General features: G+C 36.0%; 1 protein-coding gene and 1 long non-coding RNA gene across 19 annotated transcripts in view; both read right to left on the minus strand.

The window, feature by feature from the left end:
- Synd (protein kinase C and casein kinase substrate in neurons protein Synd) overlaps nucleotides 1-19,947 on the minus strand; it is a 193,792-nt gene that overhangs the window by 22,002 nt on the left and 151,843 nt on the right. For 13 of the 18 annotated variants that reach the window (XM_069331805.1, XM_069331803.1, XM_069331808.1 and 10 more), the window contains 4 exons: nucleotides 12,333-12,446; nucleotides 11,873-11,985; nucleotides 8,314-8,434; nucleotides 5,271-5,378 (listed from right to left, as the gene is read on the minus strand). In XM_069331805.1, the coding sequence (XP_069187906.1) occupies nucleotides 5,271-5,378; nucleotides 8,314-8,434; nucleotides 11,873-11,985; nucleotides 12,333-12,446 (456 nt within the window). The remainder of the gene's footprint in view (nucleotides 1-5,270; nucleotides 5,379-8,313; nucleotides 8,435-11,872; nucleotides 11,986-12,332; nucleotides 12,447-19,947) is intronic. The other 5 variants (XM_069331816.1, XM_069331814.1, XM_069331817.1 and 2 more) reach the window with 1 other exon arrangement.
- LOC123756716 (uncharacterized) lies at nucleotides 714-5,262 on the minus strand. Its single transcript, XR_006772668.2, has 2 exons — nucleotides 1,746-5,262; nucleotides 714-1,632 (listed from the first exon to the last, which is right to left on the minus strand). It is a non-coding gene; the product is annotated as an uncharacterized lncRNA (long non-coding RNA).

The following is a 19,947-nucleotide window of genomic DNA, read 5'->3' on the forward strand; positions in this document are numbered from 1 at the left end:
CTTACTTAACAAACAGTAAATCAATCACCCCTACAGTGCAATTTTTATTCTAAAACAAGCACACACTTCATGAATCGCCACCAAAAATAAAGGAAGCAAAACCGCAGTACCCAATACCAAATTAATGGTAATGGCAAAATCTAGAGATGTTAAAGGATGAACACCTGACTCCATTAAGCATGTCAAGCAAATTGCCAAGCGATGAAACATTATGGAACTGAATAAGCTTCTTCACCGCAGAATAATTCCTTTCTTTTGGCAAACATGAAAATAATTTGACTATGAAGCCCCATAACCAATCTACTGCATACTGGGAAGCTGAGGAGGACTAAAGTACAAAAGAATAAAAGCATAGAATAGCAATGGTTACAAGGTTTTATTATGTTATTCATGTAAAGACCACTATATATGACTAGCAGTGCAAATCTGAAGAGAAAGAAGCAAATTATGTAAACAAAATCATTTTATACAATAACTTTTTTCTCCTTATTTAGCAACATCTGATCCTTCAATATATAATAAACAAAGAAAACGAGTAATGTGATAAATATTTCGCAAATTGTTCAATAAGCATGAGACTAACATTTAGGCAAGGAATATTAAAAATGAATAGTCTCAAAGAACACAATACATCACAAAAAACACTTTTTTCCCATGTGACCGAATTAATTTCATAAAATTGGCAAAAGTTGCCAGACCTCTTCCTAGCGAGCTGTGCACTTTGCTGAGTAATTCAGAATAAATTGAAGCATGAGAGTTTGTTTCCAAGTCTAAATTTAAAATATTTCAATACTATATACAACAAAAACAAGGAGTTGAGTATAGTGAAAAACTAATTCCCGAGGTGGTCCCTCAGATGCTTCGATGAGCCTGAAGACATTGGACCACCAGGATAATGTCACTGCCAGGGTCTTCTAACTGTTTCCTCAAAGCCTGATAAGGATCTCTGACATAGGCCTCATCAAGGATAAAGAAGAGCTAGGGAGACACTGGTGAATCTTACTCAAGCCATCACCAAGGGACAAGTCTACTACACCACACTGCAGGAAGCAATATATGTTGAGGAATATCTTCAACAACCCCTGCAAATTGTTCTTAACAACATAGAAATTCTAATTAGTGTTATGAAACAAATACTAATAGCAGAGCTACCCATCACAATGCTAGGATCGTAGAATCCTACATGTAAAGAGTGGATGAGAACTATCTTCACCGTTCCTTCCTAGCTTATCCAAGCAAGCTTGAGGAAGGTGATAAAAAAAAAAAAAGTGAAAATGGAAACATCCAAGGAACCGACTCAAAAGTATCTTTCACTAATGTCAACACATTATTGCCAAGCTAAGACTCTCTGAGGCTCCTTTATCAACTTTTATCCCTGTTAAGGTCAACAGCTGAGACCTTTATCATGCCTGGGTGTAAACCATCAAAGACTAGCAAAGTAACATAGTCCTAGTGATTCAATTGCTCTAGGGAGCATCAAAGGGGCCCTAAATCAGTCAATAAAATTATATATATATATATATAAAAAATACACACACTGATTAATGTCCCAGACATACTTGTGCACAGGAATCTTAGCAGATGTATGGAAAAAGGCAAACAGTACTGTACCAATCTAAAAAAATTAAGAACCTCTAAATTATAGACCCAAATCATTAACAAGCGTGGTAGTCAAAACACTAGAAACAATAGTTAAAGCCAAATGGGTTGAACACCTAGAGAGAGTAAAGATATAACAGACAGACAGTATGGTTTTCGAACAAGAAGATCCTGTGTAACAAATCTACTTAGTTTTTATGACAGAGCCACAGAGAATCTACAAGAAAGAGGTGGTTGGGTTGACTGTGTCTATCTGGACCTAAAAAAGGCTTTTGACAGTCCCAAACAAGAGGGTGTTCTGGAAACTGGAACATGCTGGACGGGTGACAGGGAGACTTCTGACATCGATGAAAAATTTTCTAACTGACAGACAGATGAGGGCGGTAATCAGAGACAATGTATCTGACTGGAGGTGTGTTACTAGCAGAGTACCACAAAAGGTTCAGTTTTTGCACCAGTAATGTTCATCGTCTCCATAAACAATCTACCAGAAGGAATACAGAATTATATGAACATGTTTTCGGATGATGCTAAGATACTGGGGAAGATAGGAAATGCAGACGATTGTCATGCCCATCAAATTGATTTAGATAAAATAAGTGCTTGGAGCATCAAGGCACAATTGGAATTCAATGTGAATAAATGCCATGTTATGGAATGTGGAATCAGAAAAAATACACCCCACACAACTTACAAATTGTGGGGGAAGGAATTACAGAACTCTAAATAAAGAACGAGACCTAGGGGTGGTTTTGGAGAGTAAACTGTCACCAGAGGAACACACAAAGAACATTGTGAGAGGAGCGAAGGCATCGCTTTCCACCATCAGACTGCTTTTAATTATATGGATGGTGAAATACTAAAGAAAAAGTTCCTTGATTTAAGCCTAACATGTAATGTATGTATGTATATATTGGCTGCCTGTCCCCTGACACAGTTAAATTATGAACTATGTTATTCTTTGGCAGGGGAGTCCTATACCATTATGACTGCTTTTTCAAGAGTGATATTTTTCAAGAAAACTTTGCACTTTTCCTCATTTTGAACATATTTCTTTTATTTGAGAACTAGATTTAAGCATACCAAACTCAGTAGCAAGAGCAGATTTGAAAGTGGTGCCCAAGGCACCTGGACACCACTTTCATATTTTGCTATGGATTCTTTTTTCAACTAAATCATGGTTCTAACTAATTTTCTTTTTTGCTTGACTGTTATCACCAACTTTCTAAGGTGACATGGTGGCTTATTTACACTAAGAGTATCAAAAATATCTGAGAAAGTTTAGAGAAGTCTAGTGGTGTTGTGCACTGAACTACCACTATGACGAAACCAACACGTCAGGAATGCATATTCAAGTTAGAGTGCCAAGCAATCGAACGAGTACCGAACATGAATGCAGTGTCCGAGTGCAGAAATGTTCGAGTTGGGAGCTGTTCAAGTACCGAGGTTCCACTGCGTATATATATACAGTACTGAATATACATTATGTATATTGTTATGGTGCCCTCTCCTATATCTTCCCTTATCCAGCAGTAAGAGTCATATCTCTGTCCTGCATGTTCCCTAAGATGCAGGGATTCTTTTTAATATGTGATAGGTAGCAAGAATATTTATTTGAAAGTAATCATTTAAGTTTTGGACTTACAAGGTTTAGGTTTACAAGGTGGTGACGGGTAGATCAGACTCCCGCCAAGATGCAAGGGTGCCAGGTGCTTGGCGACTGACTAGGCCAGGTCACGTGCCAAAACTGACCAATGGGGGGGTCAGCCCTTGGGCGGTGACATCACCGGGCCAGCTGCGCCAGAGGCTAGGAAGTGCCCAGGGGACTCAGAGTTACACGGCCCTTCGTTGAGAGCAGACATGCGCCAAGTGGGCTCTCGAGAGGTGAGCACCGGTCCCTTTAATCTGCCCAGCTGATCGAGTTGCCAGATGCAGCGAGAAGAGTGCTGGCGACACCTTCCAGTTTCTACAGTTCATTTTACCTTGATGTTTATTGTAGTTTTTCTTTAGTAAACTTGTTACTATTTTACCACTGGGTTTACATATGTCCTCCATCCCCTGAGCATTCTATGAAAGTGATTCTGTACTTGCACCACACAACTGTTGGAAAGATATCATTGACTGGCAATATTCTATATATAAGAATACTGTGAAGCGTTGCTGGCCCGCAGTTATTGATTACCCAGCTGGTGACCGAACCAAGTGAAGATCTCGGGTGAGTGCCGGCGTCTCCGGTATTGTGTGTTATGGCGGGTAAGCTTGGTGGGGGTGCAGCGGGCTGCAGGTTTGATGCCTTGCAGGATGAGTTGCAGGTACATGGGTAAAGGTCGGGTCGCCGGTAGCGACTCAACTCGTGAGTCTCGTGGTAAGACTTAGGGGGGCTCAAAAGATGGTCAGTGGCACCCGAGCATAGGGAAGCGAAGACCCGTGGTGATTAGTTATAATATTTAATAACATTGCTTCTCTTTTGTATGTCTATAACTCTCGCCACTCAAGGCCACGGTGTAACAATAATAATAAATATTATATTATATATATGTATATATATATATGTATATATATATATATATATATATATACACACACACACACACACACACACACACACACGTACAGTTTATTACAAATTTTATCCACAGCCAATCTCTGCTCTTTTTACATGTGAAATTTTTTCCCAGAATAATCCAACTCATAACCCTTAAAGTGGTGTGGTTTGGGGTTTCTTTAAATGCTTTACATTTTTAAAGCATATATATGCTTTATATGGATGAAACTGTATTTACAAAAAAATATGGGCACACAGAATTTTAAGAATGTTAGTCTTAGAAGGAGCAATATAAAATAAAAGTATAGTACAATAATAATTTGTTTAGTGTTGCATGTATAAAGGATCAGAGAACATCATGCACCCAACATGAGAGAAATTGATGGTCAAGACTTTAAAGTATTTTATGCCCATATTTATATACAATTAGTAAAATAATACAAGCAAGACAAAGAAATTACTCAGCAATTACTAAAGAACCAAAAAGAATGCAATAGAATGCTGAAAGAAGAAACATGAACAAATTCTATTCTTAAATTTAACACTAAGACAGATAATAATATAAGGGTGCCTTGATTGTCAATTTGGTCAAAGTCTGTGGCAGGGTCAGTATCCGGGTCATAAAAGAGTTTGATGGACAAATAGAATGGTGGGAAGAACAATGTGTACTAGGCATCTCTTAGTACTGGATTAAAAAGTTTTCTCCAGAAATTTGTTCATGTTGGAGTTTGGCTATGAATACAGTGTTAGACAGGGGATAGATAAAATAACAGTTTAGAACTATGAAGGTAATTAAAGATATCGATATAATCAACATAAAAGGAAAAGAAATAAAAATATAGTATACAAAATTCATGAAAATGTGATACTGTCAAAAGTTGTAAGAATCAAATAGAAGAAACAAAATATTAAGAAATTACTCGAAAACAATGATAAAACTGAAAACATTTAGTTAGGCAATTGAAACAAATGGTTAAGTATGATTGGTACCAAAACCAGAGGAAATATCAATACTGTATAAGAAATTATGAAATATGGTTTTGGTAACTCAGAATTTTAAATACGAGATAAAGATTGTTGATTAGGATAAGATAAATAATATGAGAGAAACAGTGAGCTGTATTACTGGCAAATCATCGCAGACGGTGCGCTGGTTCAGCAAAGTGATGCCCTCCGGGATCTGTCCACTGCGCTTGGCTTTGCTGCTAATGTCGCGGAATTCCTCTGAATATTCCTGCACACACATGCACGGGAGCAAAAAAGTAAAAAAAACAATGCAGGAAAAATGAAATTCAGGTCACAGTGGTGCCACAAAGTCTAGTATTGGTCCACTGGTGGTTCAAGATGAAATAGCAAAGCTGTATAAGCATTAACTACATAATTGGAAAGCATTTATCATGTTAGTTCACACAAACAAGAGAAGATGGTCATAATTTAAGCTTGCCCTATCTCTCAAAATTTAAATGATGGTAGACGAGTAAAAACATTTGCAGTGAACTACAAAATTTAACCTAAAAATTACATTAGTTTTCAAAACAAATATACCAGACTCTAGGTCAGACAAATGTTTTCCCTTTGAAACAATAAATACCTTTAGTTTCTGTAGTAAGGATTTATTCATTTGACTTACAGTTTGTATACAGGAACTGAATTGAGGCTAATTAGATGTAAGATACTAGTTTACCTGGCTGTTTCCCCTGGCAATATATGATAGCGTTCATTTTCCTAGTATTATTTGTGCAGTATGTATTTTGGGTAGATTATAGTCCAAGTATAATGCATGACCAACATTTTATATTATGTACCAAATAAAGAACACCTCTTAAGAAACCACTATTTCCAATAGACTCGAGCTCTAACACAAGTTCCTATATAAAGACCTTTTTGAGAATGATTCGAGCTAATTGAACTAACAATAATTACATCATTTGGAATAATGTATGGCATGATCCTTCTGGAAAAAGCTGGAAACTGCCTTATATAGCATGACCCAAAGTACAAAGCCACTTCAAATATTCGCCAAGTATATTATCATCTCTATCCCCACTCTTCCCTTTCATAAAATGGGAAAGCAATCATGAGGGAAAGAGGAAAATCAAAATTCCAAGTTTTATTTGGGAAAATACATAAACACTATAGTAATGCGACCTCTTTCCATGTGCATGGTTGTAAATGGTCCGACCCTCTCAGTGCTTCCACTCAGTCATGAGTTCAATGTTTATAATTGTTACTTATAAGTTATTATTGGGGTTATAACTATTATTTTTTTTGTTAAAATGTATGGAAATGAATGCTATAGAGATGCAAAAAAAAAATCAGTACAAGGATAATAGTTTATGCATGATGGCATTGAATATATAAAAGTTCATAGACATATTAACAACCATAATTTATTATTTATAATTGGTAAAGAAAATGTTTATGGAAATGTGTGCACATGATTGTTCTATAACTCTGTAAAAAGAAAAGATACACTATATGCAAACTTTATCTTCGGAAAATTTGAAATGCGTGTGCAGTACGTTTGTCAATTTAAGAATAACTCACACTGCAGTGCGTTCTGAAAAATGTTTACTCTCATTTTTTCCTTGGTAAAGACATAGTAAGTGCCACAGGAATGGTTCTTCTTTCATATAAAGAAAAAAATTATTGAAAATTCAATATACCAGTAATTACAAAACTTCAAAAGAGACTTTTAAATGTCCAATACAAAATTTGATGTTGTAAGGTTATTACTGATACTAAAATATTAGTCTGTGTGTCAGTGTAGTCCAGTGTATCCTATAACAATTCCAGCACAAATTTCTTCTAAGATTCAAAGAACAGCAGCTTGCTTGATAAAGTTATCACCAGAGGAGTTTGGGAACAGGAATAACCTTCTGTAATTCAATGGAATAGCAGATACAGATAAGGATGCTTTTCTCCGAGTAATAATTTGCATTTAATACTTTAATTCACGTGTAAATGGTCCTTTTCTAAATTGTGTGTTAAAAAAAAGTTTATTTTTCTATTAGTGATGCACTATCTCAAAAGATATGAATTCCATTCAAACTACAATATAATTCTGAATGCTATTCTGCTTAACATTTACATTTTCTAAATGTAAAGGTGGATTAAAATTGAATGTGCAATTCAAATTTGTTTTACAGAGTAAATTAGCCTCTGAGGAAAAGAACACTTGTATACAGCAATTCTATCCAAGTTATAAACCCATTTAATTTCAAAGTCAAATTAATTTTGGTTCAACCAACTGCTGTTCTTGAGATTGGGCAAGCTTGCTAATTTACAATAACACTAAGGAATAGTTATTAGTGTACTACAACCACACTGTAACATTGTATTATAAACATTAAACTACTCATGCACATTTTAAACATTAACACCAACATGAAAAACCTGTCACTGCAGTGATTAGCACACTCACAGACGACTGTGCATGCCATTATTATAAAACACAAATTTAAATAGTGCAAAATGCAGTGCAATTAAAGCACAAACAAATTCTACTTTTAAGAAAGCAAAAATTGCAAAAATTTTGATAAGCTGAGAGCAGATTACTGACATGGAGTGAGAATTCAATGAAACGTAATATTCGCTTTGCCATAACAATTCTTCCTGCTTTCATAACTAATACATGGAATTTAGATTGCCAGTATTTAGATTAGTATTTTAATGTGAATATTTACCAACAAAAATCTTCCTTAGTACAAAAAACGTTCAAAGAACTGTCTAAATTATTCATTATTGGATACAAATACTACATTATTCCAATTCAGTTATATCAGCTCATCAGTACATCAGGTTAATGTAAGAGACTCAAATGATGCATTTTATTTTCACTTTACCAGCATAGCATGCTATATAGTCACACTGGCTCACCACCTGATAATTACTTATTCAATCAAAGTCCAAATAACAGCACTGTATGACACAAATTTCCTTCATTAAGAAAACGCTGTCTAAAGGCAGTACCGCATATATATCAAGACCATGTAAGCTAAATACAGAAGAATAACTTGTGTATTTTTAATGTAAGCACTGCCACTGAAACCTCAATAAACCAGACGGTTAAACTCCATAGCATCAACACGAGTCTTTTACATTAACATTCTTTTGATGCCCAAAACACATTATAAAGCATCAAATGTTTAAAAACATTAATAACGTACCTCAAATGATGGCCAGTTCATGGGCATGTTAACTCCATGGTTGTTGCTCCACCATTTAAGATCTTTTTCATAATCAGCATTTGCTACTGTGTGGTTGAATTCTTCATAGATTCGTGGCAAACTAAAGAGAGAAAAAATATGTTAACAAAGCAAAGATGGTTTACTAATACTGTACTCCCCATTGTTCTAGTCTTTCTATATTTACCAACTAGTGTATACATCAGATAAAACGCTAACAACTATTCTATATAAACAATGGCACATCAAGTCTTCAGTTTGATCTATATACTACCATAGCAGGAGGAACTTTGAGGAGCCATCTTATGAGCTTTTGAGATTAAAAAATCAAAAACAAAATACTACAACTAAAAAAAAAAAAAACACTCCCCAGGAGAAAGTTTAATAGAAACTGCTTCCATTTCTCACAATTTGGTGTGAGCTCACACCAATTTTAATGAACAGCATTCCTACCCATTTTGGTGAAGACTTTGTTTAACCACTGGACTGCACCAACCAAGAAAACTCAGTCGGCGGGAAACCGCGCCAACCGAGAAAACCCTTTTTTATTTTTTTGTACCCATTCAAAACGTGCGTGCGGTCGCTTGTGCACGAAATGGACTCTTAAGACCTCCAGTGAGAGGCAGCCAACTTGGAAAAAATTCCCAGAATGCCCTAGGGCTGCTGGCTGGATTAGTACCGAGTGAGCAACCATGGGTGGCACATGCACTTCTGGCTCCCAAACACCTGTCCGACGCGGTGTTGAAAGATCCCGCTCTGTCGGTGAAATTCAAACCTTATTGTTTGAAGAACATAAGGGTCATGATATTGGTGAAGCTAGGCACAATAAGGACCTAACACAAAGGTCGGATGCAAGTGATACAGCACCTATGAGTGATACAGCAAACGTATCCAGTTGTAGCTCTGAGTGCGCCACCCTTGCCCACCTATGTTGAGATTATCTTGAGAGGATTTCGAGGCGTAGCGTCCCCGCAGTCCAGTCCTCGACCATGCCTCCTTTTTGTTACACACACCCCGGGAAGCAGCCCGTAGCAGCTGTCTAACTCCCAGGCACCTATTTACTGCTAGGTAACAGGGGCATCAGGGTGAAAGAAACATTTTGCCCCATTTGTCTCTGACTCCACCAGGGATCGAACCCGGAACCTCAGGACTACGAATCCGAAGCGCTGTCCACCCAGCTGTCAGGTGCCCTATGCCACCCATGTCCTTTCCAATTTATATAGATGATTCATAGATGAATCGTTTTCTGCGTTCAGTGATGATACATCTGATACAAGTAGCATAGATGAACAGTGTTAGCGGCTTCCATGGTGGTGTTTTCCATAGATATTTTCAAGAATAGCTGAATCTCTTCCAGTTTGACTGACACTCTTCGAGAGTGGCTGAATATCTTACTGTGTGGGACCTTACAAAGCGATCTTTTCAAGACTACCTTACAAATTGATCTTTTCTTATAATCTTTTCAATATTACCTTATGCTTTACAAGCTTGGCTACATACCACCTACAAGTACTAAAGCCGAGGGTGTACATGAGTGCATTATTTGCAAGCCCACAGAACGAAGAAACAGTAAGTGAAAATTTATTTGTGCCTGGTGCAACGAGAGCGAAGTTGCGCTGTGTACCATGGACTACTTCGTTGATTATTACTCACTTCCGAAGTACTGAGCGTGTAATACAGTGTGTTACAGTGTAGTGTTTGAAACTGTACATATTGTAATTTTAGTGAATTTTTAACAAGTAATATTGCGACAATAAATATTTTTTTGTGGACACATTAGCACTTTCGCTCACCCCGCGCGCCACCCCTCGACAGGGCGATATGGGCCCCAGCGTGTCACGGAAGCGCGCGTTAATTCCGAAAAGTGTATACTCTCTTCAACTTTGTCACCTCAATTCTCCTTCTACGAGAATAAATTTGGTATCATTGTGTTCGCAATAAAATTCTCTACAGCACTAAATGCATATAAACTCCAAAAGCCCGGCTAATTACCCGCAGCAAACAGAGAAAGTGCGAACGAGTTACCCGGGAGCGCGCAAACGGGATAAAATGTTTTCACTATTTTCACTCTGGTCACCTCAATTTTTGTCCTAGGTCTTTCATTTTGGTCTCAATGGGTTCGTAATAAAATTCTCTAGAGGAACATTAGCATATAAAAAAAAACACCTGGTCACGCTCCAACCGCCGACGAGTTGAAGACGGGCCACGCGTTAGCCGTGAGTGAGCGCTCAGAGGCCTTCCTACTACACTCCCAATTCCCACCCTTTTCAAGCCTTTCTTTCGCAATTTTCTTCCTGGAAGGGCCTTGTTCATGATTACTATCCATCGTGGAGTAAGCGTAGATAGTTTCTAAAGCCGCAGTAAGAAATATAGCCACGGAAAATAGCCGAAATGTTCACACGTTTGAGATGCGAGGGGAGACGACATTGGTCACAACAGTGGAGCAAAGACAATGGGCCCACGGCGTGTGCCAAGCCGCCTGAGGGCCACGAGGCTCAACAAAGGAAATGGGAAGACATCGGCGCACATTTTAAAACCAGTCCCCAAAAAATCGGATACAAACCTGATTTTTGGCGAATTTTTAAAGTGGATGACGCAATGCTGCGTCATCCCCGGCATTACCGCCAGTAAACGGATGACGCAATGCTGCGTCATCCCCGAGCGAAAGTGTTAGTGACACATGTATCACAGTTCCATGGAACATTATGAACGATCTACTGTATACATATTGTAAAGGACACAAATATGCATCATATAAGATAAAAAACAACAACAAATAAAACCGCATTGGAAATACATAAAACAAATAATTGAAAATATATTTGTGGCAACACGCGGTGCTTGAATGGCCTGCGTGACCGTGTCTGGGAGCTTCCCGCACGGGCGACCAGCCCCTGATGACGTCACAGCGCACCTTGTCCATGTCCCCACAGCCAAAGTAAGTGGAATTTGGTATTTATTTTTCCACAAAAATGTTCAGGGAAGGAAATTTATCATTTTACAAAGAAAAATTTTTTTGGGAACACTTGATTTCATGCACAAAGGGGAAATTTCACAATAAACTCGACGCATCACAGTGGTTAAAGTTCCACCCCAGGAAATCAAACTGGAAATAGCCAACCACAGGTCAGAGTACTACTTAGATACTGCGACAAATTTTCACTCAATCAGCAGATAACAGAGCCAACCAGGAATGAAAATACTGTAGATCTGATCTTCACAAACAATGAAAAAAATAATCAGGGACAATAAACAAAAATGTTCCTTGCCTCATACCTAACAGCATGTCACCTTCTCCAATCTTGAAGACATGACTTACAAGCCACTCACATTACTCATCTAAATAGAAAATCTATTATTTGTTGTATAATATTATACAGTCAAATAACTATTGTTGTTCATTAAAAACATTATGGCTCACACACAAAAAGAGGATTTATTGGAATTTGTAAATATTAAAAAAAATACTGACTATACAATTACCTGTCATTATACAATACCTCTTTTTTATTAAAAAAGCATTCAACAAAATCAGGTTTACCTTGGATCATTTGATATGTTGAGGCATTTGTGTGTGGCAAAAAGCATGTCTTTGAAGAAGATTAGTCTCTTAGATTCTGCTTCCTGAGCCTTCTCAAACACATGTGTCATTTCCTAAAGGAAAAAAAAAAAGGCAATGTTATGTCATGGGGACTGTCCCGAAATGTTTTCGTTCTCTTTTTACAATTTTCTACGCAAACTTTAAGTGATAAAATACTTAGCTGGAAAACAAATTCTAAAGCTTTAACAAATCTGCCTCAAAATCAGTGTGTGTAAACACATCTGCATAACTATGAAACAAAACTCAAATGTTCAAAAGTTGCAAGTGTACATGAGTAGATTATTTTCAGATCACATCTGATCACTGAAGATATCCCTGATCCCCATCCCTAATTTTTGTTCGTTTCCCACATGGAAAATCAATTGTATACACTATTTTACCAACACGAATGAAGACTAACCTCTATATACTTTGGATTGTATTCGGAGATTTCATGAAGCACTACGTCATATTTTTCCCGCCCTCTTGACACCTCTTCCTTGGCTTTGGATACCCTGTCTTGAAGTTTCTTCACCTAGAATAACATGAATACTTTTATAAGAATATTTTTGTAATAAAATTTTGAATTATATGCTACAGTATAATAAAAATTTACATGATCTTTCCTTTAAACATGAACAAAATGTATAGAATTTTCCACATGGTAATCATAAGAACATTACAAGTACTGTACAGTACTTACTGTCTGTGTGTGTGTGTGTGTGTGTGTATCATTATGGAACAAGTTTTGGCCATTACCTTATTAGAACAAAATTTTTTGTTTAATTGGTTTTTGTTCGAACCCTCGTGCACACTGAAGTACTGTATAACTTAAGCCACATACACCCAATCATTATTCATACATCAGTTTTAATATGATTAGTATCACCATTATAAATGGCAAGTAGTTACAGTCAGAAAAACAATTACACCTAGACCAGTTAGTTACGAGCCTCTAGTGCCGTATTTGATATAGGTATCCACAAGTTTGTTTTAAATAGTGCCATTATGATATTGGAAATTTATAATAAAAAAAACATGTCAAAACATTGTGGATTTAATTCAGTAAAATTAATGCGTTACTCACGTAGTCCATTCTACACGTACTGGTATTGAAGGAAAACCTATATGCTAGAAATTCATGGAAGTGAGAACTAATATGTTTTCTGCAAAAATAATGAATTACTGTACTTTGTAGTAATTATGTTACAAAGTACTTTACTGTAACCCTCGCAACTTCATAGAGTTCCATTCCTTTTAAGTTTCAAAACTTAAACACTTAAATGGCTAAGCTAATTAAATCTGTGAATATGAAAAAAAAGCATTGAATGTAATGAGACACCAATTTCTGGTAGGTCCTAGCAAGCTTCCATCCAATTCAATTCATGCCATTTCCTGGTGAATCCTAAATAAGCCTGCCAGGATCCAGAGCCAAAACCTGGCTCTCTCTATAGAGGCTTAAGGAACAAGGAATTGTAAACCACAGTTACCAGAAAAAGTCACCAGAAAGCAGGGATACAAGTTGAAACTGACAACAACTAGGTAAACAAGCCATAGAAAATAGGAGAGCAACTCCCCAAGATTCACAAACTATTAGTGAAGCAATTCTAACATTGGTTCCATCTGTGCACCACCAGGGGGGTACATACCTTTCTCCTCGAGCCACAAACCATACCTTTTCAATCATATAGCAAGGAAAACCAAAAGCAGAAGTCCAACTCGGTGAAAGGAGGGTCCCAAGGAGGCACAAGGACCCACCAGAAAGAGACATTTCATCACATTAAAAGCTGGTTTTCTGGGAGAGATCCTTAGGTGGCCCTTTGGTACTATGTCACCATAGACAAAAAACAAAGCACTTTCTTAATAGGAAGGAAGCTGACCTCTCAGACAGTCACACCTCCCCCCTCCCCCAAAAGAAAAACTCTGGCCAGGCAAGGGCAACATCAATGAACACCTAGAGAAGTGAGTTCTAGGCACATGCAGTGCGAGATGAAAGGTTAATAAGAGTCCATGCAAGGAGCGAGGTGTACACATATGCATCACGAAGAAAAAACTAAAATTGGTGGTCCATGGATGAAGGTACACAAACCCTGGTGGTGCATCGGTGGAACCAACATTAAGAGTTGCTTCACCACTAGTGGTTCATGAATCATTTTCCCATTTTCTATTGTTTGTTCATCTAGCTGTCATCTGTTTCAACTTTCTCCCCTTTCTGGTAGCTTTCCCTGGTTAGGGTGACTTACAATTCCTTGCACCTTGTGCCTTTATGGAGGGGTCCAGGTTTTGGTTCTGGTCTCCAGTAGGCTTACTTGTGACTTGGTAGGGACTGGAATGCATTCAATTTGGGGTGGAGGTTATCAGGCAGCCAGAACCAACGAGCCACCTCAGAATCCTCCCATAAAGTACTCATAATCCATAAGATCACTGGCATATGGCAGTTTGAGCCCAGGAGGTAATTGCAGATAGTGATTGGATCCATTTGAGGTTAAAACAATATATTGCAAATTTCATTATTACAAAATATTATGCAAAATATTTACTTGGTTCTAGATATCCTACGTAACTACTAAACCTAACTTGGTACCATTCATCCATCCAAACGAGATATGAACAGCTGCTGGGCGAGCTGTATGTATACAATGCGTGTAAAAGTTTTAGTTTTGACAAGTAAATGACATGACACGATCAATATAAGAGACAATATGACTGGTATAATTGGTGTGGCATAACATGACTATATCATATGAGAAATTAGTCTTTGTATATCATGTCAGTCATATCTGATATATATCTTGTCATATTTTTCAAATCAATTATTCCGTATCTGTTATGTCCAGTGTCTCATCAGTCATATTGTGTCATGCTTTGATATATAATTCCAGTTTTATTATACCAAGTCATTTCATATCATGTATTAAGCCACGTTTTATCATGTTATTTTATACTAGTCACGTCAACTGTATCATATCAGTCATAAATTACCAGTTATGTCATGGCAAGAGTATGAGGTTACTGGTGTGATTGAAATTATGTGAAAAACACGTCCTATTAGCCATGTAAAGATACGTTGTAATTCTTATCAGCTGTCAGCCACAGAATATCCTGAAGACGCTTGTATATAGTACTGTACTAGAAAGATCATAAAGATGCTAATATCTGAAGGCAAAAGTTAGCCATGCTAGTAAATCAACTTATACAACATTTACCTCACAGCAATATGCCCAAAACAATATTTGCTTAACAGTGAGTGAATACACTCTACAGTATGTATAATGTTTCTCTAAAAGAATGATAATTTGTGAATGGTACAATTGTCAATATACGAGGGTTTTAAAATATTTAAAATATTTTTAAGTGTCTGTTGCATTACAAATAAAGCTTTATTTTCCAATGATAAATAAATTTCATGTGTATTTTATGTCCATTGTAATCCTTTAAATATTTAAGACAACCTATAGTAAATCAAAGATATATTGTACCAATTCCCAGTAAATGTTCTACAGTACGGAATTACAAATCTATGACAAATTCATTCTACTGCAAATATTATAGAGTAAACAAAGAACATTAAAATGAAGCACTGTACCTATTATTGTTTTGTGTGATCTTGTGTACCTTGGTAGCATGCAGTGTAAGTGGTAATGATCCAATACATACTGTATATATATACCCTACTGTATTTCTGCTGCATGTTCTAAAGGTATTCTTCTTTTTGCCCATGAAAGTATATCAGCACATTGGATATCTTCATAAAAGGTTCTTTCCAAGACACAATATAACAACAACAAATTAAATAAAGTCTCCCACCAGTTATGCCAAGTTGGATAACATAGTGATTCATATTAGATGGATGGATTTAACTAATTTAAGCACAACTCTTATAAGAGTTAATACTACATTTAAAATAGCAAAACTAAATTTAAAATAATTCAACACTTTAAATAATAATTATATAATATTTAAATACATATTTTATTTATAAAGATTTGTTAATAGGTAAAATTAAAAGTTTTATGATTAACAAACGTCAGAAAATTTTTCACATTTGTTAAAAAAAATTTTTAATTAGATTAAACTCACTCAACATATACTACAAAATCCCAGGGCCAGAAAATTCTAAAGGAAGAAATATGCACAGTGAATCTGGCACATCATGGAATTACTCACACTGCTCCATATACTGTTTAATTAATTACCATTAATTACACAGTCAACAACTGTTACAGTACAGGACGCATCATACTACTGTCTTTGAGCACAATCTGTAAAATGTCCTGATATTCTGTTTAGCATCAGCCAATTTCTTTAGAGCCAGGAATTAATACTGGTGGCTGTAGCAATACTACTGTGGCATTTTTTTGGGTACTGGTAAAATCTTTTATAAAAGCAAAATAGAAATATGCAACCCGTTCTCGCAAATTCGTAAAGTCAATATTGACTTATTAACTACGTGCATAGGTGATATACTAAACATAATAGATACCCTTAAAAAGATTCATAGAAAACACCGACCTTACCTAACCTTGTTAGTATCTTAAGATAAGCATCTTATTGCTTCGTAATTACAATTATTACTTAACCTATACCTATTATAGGTTAGGTAATAATTGTAATTACGAAGCAATAAGATGCTTATCTTAAGATACTAACAAGGTTAGGTAAGGTCGGTGTTTTCTATGAATCTTTTTAGGGGTATCTATTATGTTAAGTATGTCACCTATGCACATATTTAATAAGTCAATATTGACTTAATAAATTTGCGAGAACGGGTTGAAATATGAATTGTTCTACAGTATCTGGCTGCAAGAATGTAATGCAACTTTATAAGCAATTAGCCAACTGTTTTGTAAAAGTGCTCTTGGCATTTTCAGTGAACAAAATAAACAATCAAAATGCAATGAAAACCAAATCATCCAATGTAAAAATGTGGTTCAATGCAATGCCGACAAATGTCTATTCTTGCTATATTGCATTACTGACCGACGATTACTTTATTTAGGAAATGTCCATATTCACCTTACGACCAATATTGTAAGGTGACCCCTCCTCCTCCCAGACAACAAGGCTTAAATTTGACAAAGGTTTGGTGTAACTAGTTTGGTGTATAAAGGGTTAAATTATGATAATTATTCATTACTTGCAAATCTATCAAATACTGAATATAGGTAACATTTAAGACTGGCAAAGAATGCTGGAATAGGCATAAAAACTCTTCCTAATTCAATACAAACCATGAACAAATTAGAAATAAAGTTTTTCATTCATTATACCAAGTTTCAGAGTGCATGAATTTTGAAAACATGCGAGTTTGGGAGAGCTCATCTTATGATCTGTAATTCTACCACATTCCCAGTAATGTGTCAGGCATGCACACAGGTCACATTGTTTTTATTTGATGATAATTTAGAATAATATATTTTTGGAACATTGCAAATACCAAGTATTCTGAACTTAATTATGCATCATATTTGTGGCTGGAAAGTGGGGGCATTAAATGTTAATTTTCAAAGACACTGAGGAAGCATAATGAGCTTTGAGCTTTTTTTTTATTTAACATTTTACATTTATTGTAGTGCATTTTGGAATTCTTTTGTTAAGCATTTTGGATTTTTTTTTTTGCATTCATTTTTTAATGATGGGTGTTTTGGATTTTTTAATTGAGCATTTAGAGAGTTTTTGGTTGTGCAATTTGGCATTTTATGTTGGGCAATTTGGAGTCATTTTGTTGGGCACTTCTTCATACAAACCAATTTCATTACATACTCTCTTCATTATTGTAACCATTCTCATTGCATACTGTCTTCATCATTGTAACCATCTTTCTTACACACCATCTTCCCTACAAACCATCTTTGTCATTGAAGCCTTCTTCACTACAAACAACCTTCTACACTTTAACCATCTAAAGTATACATAATCATCATCACTAATAACTTTCACTTCATACTGCCTTCATCACTAACCATTTACTCAGATTTTACAGTACAATCCTACATCTCTCTTTTCTATTATCACATTCATATTTCTAGTTTACTTTAACATACACTGTTAATATAATCTTTTAGTGTTTGCTGCTAAAGTATTCCTTCTATGCAATATAAATCTACAATAAATCAGCATATAAATGAAAATAGATCTGTTTCTATACTTGTATTCCACCGATATTGATAAATATACTAAACATCTGCCCCGATTCAAGAGTTACTGTACCTGTGAGCTGTATCCTAACTCTAGTCATTCTCATACCAGTCTTAATTGAATACTATAAGACGACTTCAATTTACTGTACAGTATTATGTCTTATATTCTTACAGCATTGTTTCCTTTGTTTAAATATAATTCATGCCTTTGAAATACTTAATGCTTGCAACAAAAAAAATATAAAATTGGATTGTTACTACAGCAGACATAATTATCACAAACCCATTTCCCATTTTTATGAGAAGGAGAAGCATTTGGTATTAGTGGGGAGATGAGCGAATCTCCAACCCTGTCTCTTCACCCTTTATCACGGGGGATTTGAAGCAGTCGGCACAACTGAGTGGTAAGCAGTGGGGTTGCCACATCATAGTCTTTACCACGAGCTATATAGATTTCAAATCCCTGATCACTTCTAATACTTCTGTTTATTTTAATTGCATTTTCAAGAATGGAGCATTAATCTTGCATAAAACAAGAATGCACATGTTCATAGGTGGCAGAACAAAGCAAAAGGTGAAGGAGGTTTGTTAAACTTATTTTTTGTTTTTGTTAGTAGGGCATACACTGTACATTAATCTGCCCCACATCATCAGTGCAACTGAAGAATAAATTGCTTTCTGCTACCTATGCACATATGATAGAAATTATTAATTCTTGAAACCAAAACCTTAAGTCAAAATTCAATGATCCAAGGTTATAATTAATTCTGGTGTATTCCTATGAACAACAACAAAATGTTAAAATTAAGATGCACCCCGAGCTTTTCTATCCATTAATAAGGGCAATTACTCACAAAGATTCAAGATTCACATTAAAAGTGTGTGTGAGAGGGAGAGGTTAAACAAACAATCACAGCGCAGAGAGAGACAGATGAAATAGTCCATTTCATTTGTCATCACATCCGCATTCATGCACAAGGAAAAGCTTCAGGACTTTCTGGTCAATCAGATAAATAATACTTTTTTTTAAACGGTAAGTATTGTCAGTTAGGTTGTTAGACTACTGTATAATATTAACTTTTGAGATTTTCATTAAATATTTAAATATATTTGATGGTAACTTTAACACAAAAATGTCCACAAAACCTATGTCATGATAAATTAAATACAATTATACAAAAACTTATACAGGTTCTAGCAGAAAATATGAATATTCTTGATCAAATTCAAATACTTAATATCTGAGTGGCCGAAAGGAAACTCTTCAATTCCAAGATATTTCATCTGACTCACTGAAATTTGGCATATTTTGTGATGTGACTGAACCTACAGTTTTTTAGTAGTACAGTACATTAATAATTTGTCATAATGGTAATAATCATATTCACCATTATTATAGGTCAATTTCAGTTCCATATTAAACAGTATATATATGTGGAATCCCCCTGCAACAGAAGTCAGCCTATTGGAATATCAGATGCAAAAGAAGATTATGTTCCAAAAGTAATTAGATGCAATAAAATTGGATCTGGCTTTAAAAAAATTCCCTCTTGTCCAGAACTGAGCTGCTTTTTGTGTGTGTACACTAAACATTGCTTTTTAAATTAAATATATATTTTCTCACTATCCCTCATTCTCTGCCTGTATAGTACTGTATTGGGGTAATTGCTACACTCCTGATTGCTCCTCACATCTGCTTGGGTCCAGTGTCAGCACAAACAGAATGTTGAGTATAACAACATGTCCCTTTCTGGGGGCTCCAAGGCTCTCCATTCCCCAACTGTTTTCTTTTTACTGGCATTTCTGTGTTTTGGGGTTTCCTTTGCCTCAAAAATGAGGGGTTGGGCACCATTGGAGCCTTGATACCATCTATCTGATGGTGGAAAGGGGGAGTTG

Source organism: Procambarus clarkii, chromosome 26 (genome assembly GCF_040958095.1).
Source record: "Procambarus clarkii isolate CNS0578487 chromosome 26, FALCON_Pclarkii_2.0, whole genome shotgun sequence".
Classification (NCBI taxonomy): domain Eukaryota; kingdom Metazoa; phylum Arthropoda; class Malacostraca; order Decapoda; family Cambaridae; genus Procambarus; species Procambarus clarkii.